Source organism: Octopus bimaculoides, chromosome 13, assembly GCF_046866305.1.
Source record: "Octopus bimaculoides isolate indiv1 chromosome 13, ASM4686630v1, whole genome shotgun sequence".
Classification (NCBI taxonomy): Eukaryota; Metazoa; Mollusca; class Cephalopoda; order Octopoda; family Octopodidae; genus Octopus; species Octopus bimaculoides.
Genome location: NC_142940.1, coordinates 60,095,641 through 60,110,087, shown reverse-complemented (window position 1 = coordinate 60,110,087; position 14,447 = coordinate 60,095,641). Strand labels below are relative to the sequence as shown.

At 37.3% G+C, this 14,447-nt stretch overlaps 2 protein-coding genes across 4 annotated transcripts in view; one reads left to right on the top strand and one right to left on the bottom strand.

The window, feature by feature from the left end:
• Window positions 1–1,313: 1,313 nt before the first annotated feature.
• LOC106867219 (uncharacterized) overlaps window positions 1,314–14,447 on the bottom strand; it is a 53,073-nt gene continuing 39,939 nt past the window's right edge. For 2 of the 3 annotated variants that reach the window (XM_089361898.1, XM_089361899.1), the window contains 5 exons: window positions 12,193–12,282; window positions 11,042–11,131; window positions 9,682–9,708; window positions 5,930–5,992; window positions 1,314–3,321 (listed from right to left, as the gene is read on the bottom strand). In XM_089361898.1, the coding sequence (XP_089218024.1) occupies window positions 3,272–3,321; window positions 5,930–5,992; window positions 9,682–9,708; window positions 11,042–11,131; window positions 12,193–12,282 (320 nt within the window). In that variant the 3' untranslated portion in view covers window positions 1,314–3,271. Of the gene's footprint in view, window positions 3,322–4,444; window positions 4,458–5,929; window positions 5,993–6,826; window positions 6,854–7,161; window positions 7,177–9,681; window positions 9,709–11,041; window positions 11,132–12,192; window positions 12,283–14,447 lie in introns of all 3 variants that reach the window. The other variant, XM_089361900.1, reaches the window with a different exon arrangement.
• Window positions 4,959–5,966, top strand: LOC149132924 (uncharacterized). Its single transcript, XM_089361907.1, has one exon. The coding sequence runs from the start codon at window positions 4,959–4,961 to the stop codon at window positions 5,472–5,474; it is 516 nt and encodes a 171-aa protein (XP_089218033.1). The 3' UTR covers window positions 5,475–5,966.

The following is a 14,447-nucleotide window of genomic DNA, read 5'->3' as shown; positions in this document are numbered from 1 at the left end:
CATATTTTCTCATCTGATTTTCACCATTTATATAATTTATTGACACAATTTTATGTTAAATATTGTTTGGTTTCAATTTTGAATCAACATTATTTCACACTTCTGCACAAACATTCTCCATAATTTGTATTTGTGTTATCTCCACCAAAAGCTGTATATTTTCCCATGTGGAACCTTAATTCTGTAAGATTTACTTTGTGAAACCTTACTATACCTTCTGAAGGACCATTTTGAAGCAGTTTCATTCATAATAACTTTGTCAATCAACCTTTTCGTTGGGGAAAGGATATTAGAAAACTAAAGAGAAAATGTTTTGTACTTTGTGATTGCCTGCATTTGGTGACATGGTCATAAAAAACAAAAAGACATTTAATCAATTGACAGACTGTTGCTCTACATTTCATCATAGCATGTGAAAATTTAGGGGTTTAAAATCAGAAGTATTTTCAGGAAACCAATACAGCTGAATGCTGGACAGAGTAGAAGTTCATTCCAATGAATGTAGGACATCAAGAGGCTTGGACACAGTGCTTTTCAAGATCATCACCTCTCCAACCAGCTGAATGTTTGATTATATGCTGATCGTTTGTCCTATTTTATTGCAGTCTTAAAGCATTTGTTGTATGTAAATACACCCCATCATCGTGTGTGTGTGTGTGTTAACAACAGCACAGTTCACACAAAACCTCTCATGCTTAGCATGCATCTTTCTGGTTGTGACGGAATCTCACCCTATTTTATGATCCCTTATTACTAAAGGGCTGGGGCTCGGTACACTTGTTAGTGCATCAGATCAAACGCTTTATAGTATTTCAGCTCTTTACATCCCGAGTTCAAATCTCACTGAAGCCAGTTTTATGTTTCATCTTTTAGCGTGAAGAGTGAGGGAAGCAGTGCATATGCTAGGACACAACAACCTCCTAAGCAGACTGAGTGCAGATATGAGTAACATATGGGAACTGGTATTAAAGAAGGATAGGAGAATATTAGATTTATAAGCCCTAAAATTCACTCCATAATTGCCCACAGGCATATGGCGTAGTGGTTAAGAATGCGGGCTACTAAGCCCAAGATTCCGAGTTCAATTCCAGGCAGTGACCTGAATAATAATAATAATAACATCGAAAAATACCTTAGGAATGAGAACCCAGGTTCGAAATTTCCCCAAGACACCTGAAGAAGGCTGGAGGGTATATCAGCTGAAACATTGTGTAAACAACAAACAAGATGAGGACAAATATCTGTCAAATGTAAATAATGCTCAATGCCTGATGCATGGTAAAATGATAGAAAAAAACAAAAAAAAACAACAGTTTCCAGAAAAGTACATTATACAATTATAATGGCACTCCAATTTATTGATGTCAAAACAATGGCCTTTCAGTTACAAAATATTTGTACCGTATTTATTTAATGCTATTTATCGATATGTGCATCTGTGTACATTCATAATGATCATGATCGGATGACTGGCAATCATCATCATTTAACGTCCACTTTCCAGCTAGCATGGGTTGGACAATTCGAGTGGGTACTGGCGAACCAGATGGCTGCACCAGACTCCAATCTGATCTGGCAGAGTTTCTACAGCTGGATGCTCTTCCTAACACCAACCACTCCGGCAGTGATCCCGCTCGGATAGTGCTGTTAGCGCTCCACTGGCACGGGTGCCAGTCATCGAATTAGTGGTTAAACCAATATGTAACAAATAGAAATGTTGTAGTTTATAACCTTAACATTTCACATTACTGAGTGTTTATAAAAGATTTTTAAAAAAAACTTACATGTATTACTCTTTTACTTGTTTCAGTCTTTTGACTGTGGCCATGCTGGAGCACCGCCTTTTAGTCGAGCAAATCGACCTCAGGACTTATTCTTTAGAAGCCTAGTACTTATTCTATCGGTCTCTTTTGCCAAACCGCTAAGTTACGGGGACATAAACACACCAGCATTGGTTGTCAAGCGATGTTGGGGGGAAAAACACACACATACAAACATACACACACACATACATATATATATATATATACATATATACGACGGGCTTCTTTCAGTTTCCGTCTACCAAATCCACTCACAAGGCTTTGGTCGGCCCGAGGCTGTAGTAGAAGACACTTGCCCAAGATGCCACGTAGTGGGACTGAACCCGGGACCATGTGGTTGGTAAGCTAGCTACTTACCACACAGCCACTCCTACGCCTATTTGTATATATGAATATTTCCAGCTTCTGGAAAGAAAAAGATCTTTCGGATTGCATGCCTGGAGGCTGCAGGTTCTTGTGTAGAGTTAGAGAAATAATATTAATGTTACAACTGCAGTTTCAATTTCCTTCAGTCCAATGCCTTGAGGCTGTGGGCTGGTGCTTGCTTAGAGGAAAACATATGAATCATCATCATCATCATTTAAGACATGCATCTTCCATGCTGTCATTGGTTGGAATGGTTTGGTAAGATCTGATAGCAATAATATTCCCATCACTTTTGAGATGTTAAAAAGGGTAGATGAGTGGTAGTGATGGGGAGATTGCTTTTCTTGAGAATGGTACATACTACATTCTAAAGATTGAGAGAGAGAGAGAGAGAGATTTTGGAAAGTTCTGAAAGGACAGAGGCTAGTTTAGGAGTTTGGTCCACACAGTGTATGTATAATGTATAATGGGTGGGACAATGTATCAGCAACAATGTGTCTAAAATAAATAGAATATGTTTTAACAAGGTGTCATTACATTCATAAAAAAGTTTAAAACAATAGAAGGATTTTTCTTTGAAGGTTATCTCTACAGACATTCCATAGAAATTATAGCCAACACTTATTTTTGTTACAATGTTTTGTATCTGGGACATGAGATGTAAACAAGAAATATTGCAACAAAATCATCATCGTTTAACGTCTGCTTTCCATGCTAGCATGGGTTGGACGATTTGACTGAGGACTGGTGAACCAGATGGCTACACCAGGCTCCAATCTGATTTGGCAGAGTTTCTACAGCTGGATGCCCTTCCTAATGCCAACCACTCCGAGAGTGTAGAGATGTTGTAACAAAATCAGTGCTGGTTATAATTTCTATCGAATATCTGTATAGATAACCTTAACAAATGATGTAATAGCACTGCTAACACAATAGAACACAGAACTGTCTTTGTTATAGTTTCATAACGAAATAATGAGTCCCAACAAGTCACTAGTAGAAAGATTATCACAGCCGACTTTGTTTTTCAGTGTTTATTGAAGATCATCATGTAGAGCAGGCACTTCATGTTTACATTTGAGCTAAATTGAAAAAAATGGACTTTGCATTGGTTTAATGGTTGTTTTCGATTCTGTAAAAGAAAATGAAAAAAGAAAATTGATATAAATTCATAACAATAAAAACAAAACAAAACAAAACAGAAAAAAGACCTCTTCAAAGCAGTGCTCTAGCATGACCACAACCCAGTGGCTGAAACAAGATATAAGACAAAGTTTGGATTTAAAGATGAAATTAATTTTTGAGGAAATATTTTGGTACCACTCCCTTAAAATCATGAGCCAAATACACTATCTACTAAGCTATGAACCTTCACGTGGAAGTATGTGGATGCTTATGTGTGGATATGTTTGATTTTCAGTGTATGTGTATAAATGTGTAGTATTTACATACATACATGTATGTGTATATACACCTGCTCTACTCTTTCACCACAACTTTCTCTCACTCTTTCTTCCTGTTTCTGTTGTACCTGTATTTCAAAGGGTCAGCCTTGTCACACTGTGTCACGCTGAATATCCCCGAGAACTACGTTAAGGGTACACGTGTCTGTGGAGTGCTCAGCCACTTGCATGTTAATTTCACAAGCAGGCTGTTCCATTGATCAGATCAACTGGAACCCTCGACGTCGTAAGTGACGGAGTGCCAACAAACACGGTACTGGCATCAACCATGACTGTGGTTTCACTTGGCTTGTCGGGTCTTCTCAAGCATGGTCACTTGTCCAGCAAATCATCACCCAGATAATGAGTATTACTATTATATATCTATTTCCTTCCTTTCACCTGTCACAAATGCCCTGACTCTGTGGTGGTATGAAACAAAAAAGATCATAGTAACATCACATGACATAATAAAACGTTACAGAGTGGGAACTGAGAATATTTAGTTGTACACCTAGGAACCAAGTTGACTCATTTTTGATAGTGGGAATACTTTCTAAAATCCTCAAGATTTCACATGATGTAGCATTTACATTTTATTTTCACTGACCAATAGAAAAAGATTCTGAGAACTGATTTGCATATGGTTAGTACGTTACATTACTAGTAAAAATTTCACCAGCATAGTGAGGATTAATAATTTATACAAGATAGTTAAGAAGACTATTCCAGAGAGAGAGGGAGAGAGAGAGAGAGGGGGAGAGAGAGAGAGGGGGAGAGAGAGAGAGAGATATGATAAAATTAACAACTTACTGGTGTAGGTTTTCTGTAAAAAAGGAAAAAAAAAAGAAGAAATGAGAAATAAAATATAAATACTCATTTACAATAACGGGCAGTAGACAGAATTCATTCTATCCATGAATAATTATATATAGCGGTTTAAAACATATTTAATATTGCTGTAGAATAATTTGGGTGAAGCTTCTAAATTGCTGACAATACATATTTTTCAACTGAATGATCATTATTTGAGAAACTTTGTGACCTTGGATCATCTTGCTTAACCAAGTCACCCCTAAACTAGGAGGGATATCATCAAAACTGTTCCAACTATTTTGCTTTCATTAAAGTTGTATCTAGGACCACATTATATAAAATATCATTCTTTTTATAATACAGTGTTCCAGAAGTCTTGGGCACATTTCAAGTCCACATATCTGCTGGACTATGATTGGTAGTAAGATGGAAGTGATACCATTTTAAAGCTAAATTCATTAAGTTTTTTTGTAATGCTAATGATTTTTTCATATTTTTTTCAGATCCAGTAATGGCGTTCACTCAACCAGAAGAGGAGTTTTGCGTCCTTGAATTTGCAAAAACTGAATCATGGACACTTGTTCAACGTGCATTTTGCACAAAATTCCGAAAAGAGGCACCAGATAGGAAGTCCATATTGAGATGGAATGGTAAATTCATGAAGGATGGGTGTTTGTACCCAGCTAAGAGAACGGGATGCCCCTCAACTTCAGATGATACAGTTGAGCGAATTCAAACTGTCTTCGAGCAGAGCCCCCGTAAATCGATCAGAAGAGCCAGTAGGGAACTTCAGCTTCCTACAACAACAGTTTGGCGTATCTTAAAAAGACGACTGCGGATGACACCTTACAAGCTACAGTTAGTCCAACAGTTGCAGGACACTGATAAACCAGCTTGCTGTGACTTTTGCATTGCAATGCAAGAAAAGTTGGAAGATGACGGATTTGATGATCGGCTTGATTTTAGCGATGAGGCGACCTTCCAATCCATACTTGATACACATCTCACTAATGTAATCTGTGTCTAATAAGTGTGCTCCACATGTCATCTACATCTAAAGACTGTGATATGTATCTGAAGAAATGAATCCAGATCAAAATACAATGATTTGCATCTAACAACTGCAATCCATATGTAAAAACTGTGATATATGGAGTTGGATAATGTCACACATGCCTGAATGATGTAATCCCCATCTCAATAATGTGATTTGCATGTGAAGACTAAAATCCACACGTAAAGACTGTGATCCACATCTAAGGACTGATCCACATGCAGCAACTATGATCTACATGTGAAGCTTGTGATTCACATCTAAAGACTGCAATTCAGATTGGAAGAATGCGATCTCCATATGAAAAATGTGATTCAGACCCTAATAATGCGATGTGTGTTGAAAGATTGTGAGTCACATCTAAAACTGATTATAATACATAGTGAACATCTATATGTAATTTATTATATAGGAATAAATTTTGTCACTTACGGAGTGAATCTGGAGAAAATAATGGAACTGAAAATAAAGAAAGAAATTAAATAGATTATCTGAATAAAATAAAATAGAAATACAAAGTAAAATAGTAATTCCAGAATATTCAGAAGAGTAATGAAAATATGTTTTACAAATGGTATACAAGAGGAATATAAATATCAGACATTTCAAATAAATATGTTTAATTGGCTGAGTAGACCTGTGATCAAGTACTTTCTCTTTGTAAACTTCTGTTCTACATTATCCATTCTGTCCTTTTTCTAAGACAACTGAATGTAATGTGCAGCAAATTCTGCTGCTACTTTTAGCAGGTCAGTCAACCACAAAATGCCTGCTTTGTTCCCTCCTAGGTAAATACGAAGTAAAACACAGTTCATTCCTTCAGACTAAGTGAAAACTAATATATTTGAAAACTTGTCGGGTTGTCACATAAATTGTAGACCAGCTTAATCCTGCCCTACCATCTTAAAAAGAGAGAAGACACATTGAACATTGTAGTCCAAGGTATCCATTGTCTAAGATGATTAAATGTGTCTATATAAATTTTAAAACCTAGTTTTCATACTGAAGTTCAGGAAAATTTAATGAAAGAAAGCCAAAATTTAATCCTTAAATCATTACTATTCACAATAAAAGCTGAAGTGTCACTAAAGATGCTTTACACAGTCACCCAACTTGCTAGAAATAGTAATTAAATCTCTCTATAATAATACACCACCATCTAAAAAAGAAGTAATGACAGACATGTTTCCTAAATAAATAGTCTGATAATATAATATGAATGACATGCTTTTAACCATAAATCTATTTGATTAGAGCAGACCTGCAACAAAACAACAACAAAGAGAACATTAAAAAGGGACGATAATAATAAAATAAATTCATACCAGATAAAGGAGTGTTGCCCTCATCATCTGAAAAAACAAAAAAATCATTAGAAAACGAAAATATACATATGTATAATGCTCGGGAATTGAAAAAGTCTTTAACGTTTCGAGCCTACGCTCTTCCACAGAAAGGAACACAGAAAGAAACAAGGAGAGAAAAAAAAGAATGTGCAGAGGCTAGCGATATATATGCAAACCACACAAATACATATTGTCACAATGCACAAGTACAACAAATATATAATACTGACAACACAAATACATACACAATCGCAATGTACGCAGTCACACCACATAACATGCATAAACACTTAATGGAATAAATTGAAACTTACACAAATTGTTTTCATCTAAAAAAAATAAAAGCAAAAAAATTAATTAGATTTGCAATTGATAACAACACCTGCACACATGGAAACAAGAATGCATTACAATGTGTAAGACAATTTTTGCCCTTGGGTAGCAACTGTTATTTCTTATTTGTCTACCCCTAAAAATTATGAAATATGGCTAATATTTCTGTCAAACTTTACTTTTGTTATTTTTATTCAAACCCCAAAGAATCCCTCCCAACACATGGCTATGATGCTCCCACCACTATTTCTGCTCATGATCAGAGATGTACATTTTGTCAGTCACAAAAGGACATGCTAAAGTGGTTAAAGTCAAGCAACTGACAAGTCAGTCATTGGTTTTGAAGAGAATATTTGCTATAATGATATTTCTGCTTCAGCAACTCAGTGCTGAATCTGTCTGAAATGTAATGGAAAAAAAGGTCAGTTTCAAACCATTGATGTCCAGGTCACAAAAGCAAAGTTCGAAGGGAAAAGTAGTCCATTTCATTTGATTTTTAGATAGAAGCAAAAAGGAAATAACACTTAATGAGCAAAGACAGAAGAAAAATAAAAATTTTCTAACAGTGTTATGTATACAAGCAAGTTAAGCTAAAAAAAAAATTGTATGAATAGTGGAAATAAAAGAAAAATAACAAATTACAAAGAACAGAAGGAAAAGGGAATATAAAGACTGTGATTCACATTTAAAGACTGATCTACATGCAGCAACTATGATCTACACTTGAGGCTTGTGATCCACATCTAAAGACTGCAATCTACATCTGAGAGATTGTGACCCACCACATTGGAAGAGTGCAGTTCACATCTGAAGAATGTGATCCAGACCCAAATAATGTGGTCTGTGTTGATAGGCTGTGGCCGACATATAAAGATGAAAAGAAGACATAATGACAATCTATGTGTAATATATTATTTAGGAGTAAATTTTGTAACTTACAAGGGGAAGGTGGAACACTTATAAATAAAAAAGAAAATAAGGCAGAAATGCAAAAAAAGATAGTAATTTCAGAATTTCAGAGTAATGAAAATATATTTCAAATGATATTTAAAGTGAGAAGACAAATATCCCTGAGATTTGAAGTAGATAAATATGGTTAATGTTTAATTCCACATAAAACCTGGTTGAGTAGACCTATGATTAAAGATCTTGTCTTTGAAAACATCTACCTACATATCTGATTTGTCCTAAGACAACTGAATGTAATATCCAACATATTTCACTGCTATTTTTAGCAGGTCGGTCAACTACAAAATGCCTGCCTTGTTCCCTCCTAGATAAGTATGAAGTAAAACAGTTCATTTGTTCAATTACCATCCTAAAAGAAAGAAGACATCACATTGGACATTGTAGTCCAGGGTAATCAATGTCTAAGATGATTAAATATATCTATATAAATTTAAAAATTTAGTTTCCATATTGAAGTTCAGGTAAATTTAATAAAAGCTAGAATTTAATCCTTAAACCATTGCCATCACAAAAGCTGGAATATAACATAAATTCTGGATATGTAGGCGTAGGAGTGGCCATGTGGTAAGTAGCTTGCTTACCAACCAAATGGTTCCGGGTTCAGTCCCACTGCGTGGCACCTTGGCCAAGTGTCTTCTACTATAGCCTTGGGACGACCAAAGCCTTGTGAGTGGATTTGGTAGACGGAAACTGAAAGAAGTCCGTCGTATATATGTATTTATATATATGTATGTGTGTGTATCTGTTTGTGTGTCTGTGTTTGTCAAAAATGAGTCAACTTAGCGGTTCGGCAAATGAGACCGATAGAATAAGTACTAGGCTTACAAAGAATAAGTCCTGGGGTCGATTTTCTCGACTAAAGGCGGTGCTTCAGCATGGCCACAGTCAAATGACTGAAACAAGTAAAAGAGTATGTGTCACTAAAGAAGTCTTTATACAGTCATTCAACTTGCTAGAAATAGTAACCAAATATCCCTAAAAGAAAATGAGACAAAGCATTAGATCCCAAAATAATTCTCTTTACTCATTTACTTGTTTCAGTCATTTGACTGCGGCCATGCTGGAGCACTGCCTTTAGTCGAGCAAATCGGCCCCAGGACTTATTCTTTGTAAGCCTAGTACTTATTCTATCGATCTCTTTTGCCAAACCACTAAGTTACGGGGACGTAAACACACCAGTATCGGTTGTCAAGCGATGTTGGGGGACAAACACAAACACACATATATATATTCATATATACAATGGGCTTCTTTCAGTTTCCGTCTACCAAATCCACTCACAAGGTTTTGGTCGGCCCAAGGCTATAGTAGAAGACACTTGCCCAAAGTGCCACGCAGTGGGACTGAACCCGGAACCATGTGGTTCATAAGCAAGCTACTTACCACAGAGCCACTCCTGAATTTCTGAAAATACAATATGCAAAAGTTTCAGTGTCTTTGACCATGAACCTACTTGATATAGGCTGACTCACAGACAACCAACAACAAAGAGAACATTGGAAAGCGTTATAATAGTAAAAAGAAAATCATACCATTTATAGGAGTGTTTCCAGCAGCATCTGTAAAACCAAAACAAAACAAAATATTGTAAGGAAATGAAAATATAATGTGCGACAGTATATTGAAGTGTGTGTGTGTGTGTGTCTGTGTGTGTCTGTGTAAATGTATATATAAATATGTGTACAGATGTCTAGGAGTCTATGTATGCATACAATAATTTACTAAATAAATAGTATCTGATAATATACACTCAGAACCATGTCCCATTCTTAGAGAGGGGAGACACTATTAGCATGTTTCAGTCTAGAGGTGACATGCCTCAATTCTGTCCGTATAACTCCAGTAGGCTGAAGTTATTGATAGATGAAATGGAAGAAATAGAGGTACATGGATGATTCTCTTGGCCTCTTCAGAGATTTTATAAAGTTCATGAAGTTAATTTAAAATATCCAAATATAAACATATAAAAAATCGTAAAAACTCACATATATATTATGGTTTTTATATGTTTATATTTGGATATTTTAAATTAACTTCATGAACTTTATAAAATCTCTGAAGAGGCCAAGAGAATCATCCATGTACCTCTATTTCATCCATTTCATCTATCAATTACTTCAGCCTACTGGAGTTATACGGACAGAATTGAGGCATGTCACCCCTAGACTGAAACAGCTGTAAGTCATTGTCCCATTTTAGGTCACTAGATGTCTTTTTTTAATTACTGATATGACATAATATGCCACATGTGTTTGTATATTGTTATTGTCCTCTTAGTTAATAAATAAACAGGTAAACTGACACAATACAATGTCTGCAAGTTGATGAAAACCACCTATTCCCCTTCATTTTCTTATTGCTATATATATATATATATATATATATATATATATATATATCGTCATCATCATCATCATCATCGTTAAACGTCCGCTTTCCATGCTAGCATGGGTTGGACGATTTGACTGAGGACTGGTGAAACCGGATGGCAACACCAGGCTCCAATCTAAATTGGGCAGAGTTTCTACAACTGGATGCCCTTCCTAACGCCAACCACTCAGAGAGTATAGTAGGTGCTTTTACGTGTCACCCTCACGAAGGCCAGTCAGGCGGTACTGGCAACGGCCACGCTCGAAATGGTGTCTTTTATGTGCCACCCGCACAAGCCAGTCCAGGGGCACTGGCAACGATCTCGCTATATGTATATGTATATATATATATATATATATATATATATATATATATATATATATATATATATATACTAAAAGTATTTGAGCACAGCTACCCATACGACCTGTCAGTCTACAACATCTGTGAAATACTAAAAGCACCCTTTCAGCACATTCACTTTGAAGATAGAGAGAGATATTGAAATTGACTCATACTTACAGGCATCTAATGGTCGATTGAGGATTGTTTCTGCTTCATCTCCAGAATTAACATCAGAATTTGTTCCTAATTCTTCAATTCCACTTGTCACTATCAAATTATTATATATGAAATTATATATATACATACATATATATATATATATATATATATATGTATATATAAAATTTTTTTTAAAGAAAAACATAAAAAGGGAGAAGAAGCAGACTCTAAGATGTAGAGCAGCCTATATTTAAAACTGGTGAAGGCCTGTTTATAGGGTTACCTGGGGTTTCTCACCATAAAGTATATCTTTAAGCCATATCATCATACCATAAGACATGTTGGCCTATGGCCTAAGAGGCCATAGGGGTCCACCAAGATTCAGTCCTCATACCCCTCCTATTTATTATAGTCCTCCAGGCAATAACAGGAATTCAAGACAGAATGCCCCTGGGGGTTCCTCTATGCTGATGACCTTGCTCTTATTGCTGAGTCACTATCAGAACTAGAGGAAAAGTTTCAGGTGTGGAAGCAAGGATTAGAATCGAAGGGCCTTAGAGTCAACCTAGCTAAAACCAAAGTCTTAATAAGTAGGAAGGCAGACAAACCATAAATCCCTTCTCAATCTGTAGAAAAGGCGTAGGTAGAAACTCTATAAGATGTACCTTGTGCAAGCTATGGACACATAAGAGGTGCAGCAATATCAAAGGAAGGCTAACTAGGAAGATAGTTTTTGTATGTGGCAGATGCTCAGGAGCAATAAACACTGGAAATGTGCAGAGAACAACTTCTATCACATTCCAAGGAGAAAAACTAAAAGTAGTTGACAGCTTCTGTAACCTACGTGAAAAAGTCAGTAGCTGGGGTGGATGATCTGAAAGTGTAGCTGCTACCTCTGCTGGTGACAAAGGCCTCTCGCTCAGAGAATAAGGTAGACTGTATGACGCATGTGTACGAACAGCCAGGTGGTTTTTGAACACTTCCACATCTACACCTCGTAGATGTATGTATATATTTATGATATAAAATATATTGTCGACTGGTTTCCTTTATGGACTTTGTTATCCCTATATCCAGTCAACCTGGAAGACATCGTCAGATATGGTAAGGATTCTTTCAGTACACTCATTTTGAACACAGAGAAAGCCTTAAAATGGGTCCATACTTACTACTAATTAATGGTTGATTGTCTTCTCCATCTTGTTCGTTACTAGAATTAATCGCAGGACCTGATCCCCTTTCTGGATTTACATTTGGTACTACAAAATAAATGCATGAGTATGTGTAAATTTATGATACATATATGTGTGTTTGTGTGTGTGCACATGAGTATATGTGTCAATGCATGTGCAAATACACACATATGTGTATATAAGTACAAATATATATTTAGAGAATGTAGTTACATTCTTTTCATAAACCCGATGTGAATGCAATGTTATCCTGATGAAGGGGTCATTGCTGGATTGCACCTTAGTGTAATTGAACTACAGTAGTGAACTCCTGAAATGGCCATAGATACTTGTGTGTGTTGTTTTTGAGCGGTGTGCTTAAATGAACTTTCGAAAGTTTTTGCAAGAAGAGACAACTTTTTTCAGGATGTATTTGGATTTTACCTGTGGAAGACGGCTTTATTATGAACTTGTACCTGTTGAGGGAAGTAAAAGACCATTTCAAATATATATATATCTTTTAATTACCTTTGAATGACTTTAAATTATTTAAAATGTATTTTAGTCGTCAGTTAAAATCTTTAGTTGCTGGACAATTATTTTATTTTATTTTATCTTCATACAAATAATTACAGAGGCATCAAGCTGTTAGATCAGGTTATGAAAGTTACAGAGAGGGTCATAGCCCAACTAATTAGGGAGCGAATCAATTTAGATGAGATGCAGTTTGGGTTCGTGCCAGGTAAAAGCACTACTGATGCCTTATTTCTAGTGAGACAGTTGCAGGAGAAATACCTAGCTAAGGATAAACCTCTGTACCTGGCTTTCGTTGACATGGAGAAAGCCTTTGACAGGGTCCCCCGATCCCTTATCTGGTGGTCAATGAGGAAACTTGGGATAGAAGAATGGTTAGTGAGAGCTGTGCGAGCCATGTACAGAGATGCTGCCAGTAAGGTGAGGGTTGGAAATAAGTACAGCAATGAATTCCGGGTAGAGGTAGGGGTCCACCAAGGTTCCGTCCTCAGCCCCCTCTTATTTACCATAGTCCTCCAGGCAATCACAGAGGAGTTCAAGACAGGTTGCCCCTGGGAGCTCCTCTATGCTGATGACCTTGCCCTAATTGCGGAGTCACTATCAGAACTAGAGGAGAAGTTTCAGGTGTGGAAGCAAGGTCTAGAATTGAAGGGCCTTAGAGTCAACCTAGCTAAAACCAAAATCCTAATAAGTAGGAAGGTAGATAAAACACAAACCCCTTCAGGTAGATGGCTCTGCTCAGTATGTAGAAAAGGAGTAGGTAGTAACTCTATAAGATGTACCCGGTGCAAGCTATGGACACATAAGAGGTGCAGCAACATCAAAGGCAGGTTAACTAGCAAGTTAGTTTTTGTTTGTGGCAGATGTTCAGGTGCAATAAAGACTGCAAACAAACAGGAAACAACTTCTATCTCATTCCAGGGTGAAAAACTAGAGGTAGTCGATAGCTTCCGCTATCTGGGCGACCAAGTTAGTAGTGGGGGTGGGTGCGCTGAAAGTGTAGCTGCAAGAATAAGAATAGCCTGGGCAAAGTTTAGAGAGCTCTTACCCCTGCTGGCGACAAAGGGACTCTCACTCAGAGTAAAAGGCAGACTGTATGACGCATGCGTACGAACAACCATGCTACATGGCAGTGAAACATGGGCTGTAACTGCTGAGGACATACGTAAGCTCGCAAGGAATGAAGCCAGTATGCTCCGTTGGATGTGTAATGTCAATGTGAATACCCGTCAGAGTGTAAGTATCTTGAGAGAAAAGCTGAACATTAGAAGCATCAGTTGTGGCGTGCAAGAGAGACGATTGCGCTGGTATGGACATGTGGTGAGAATGGAGGAGGATAGCTGCGTGAAAAAGTGCCACACCCTAACAGTTGAGGGAACCCGTGGAAGAGGTAGGCCCAGGAAGACCTGGGCTGAGGTGGTGAGGCAAGACCTTCGTACATTGGGCCTCACCGAGGCGATGACTACTGACAGAGACCTTTGGAAATGTGCTGTGCGTGAGAAGACCCGGCAAGCCAAGTAAGATCGTTGCCAGTGCCCCTGGACTGGTTCTTGTGCGGGTGGCACATGAGATGCACCATTTTGAGCGTGGCCGTTGCCAGTACCGCCTGACTGGCTCCTGTAGGATTTTCGAGCGAGATCGTTGCCAGTGCCCCTGGACTGGCTTGTGCGGGTGGCACATAAAAGACACCATTTCGAGCGTGGCCGTTTTCGTGCGGG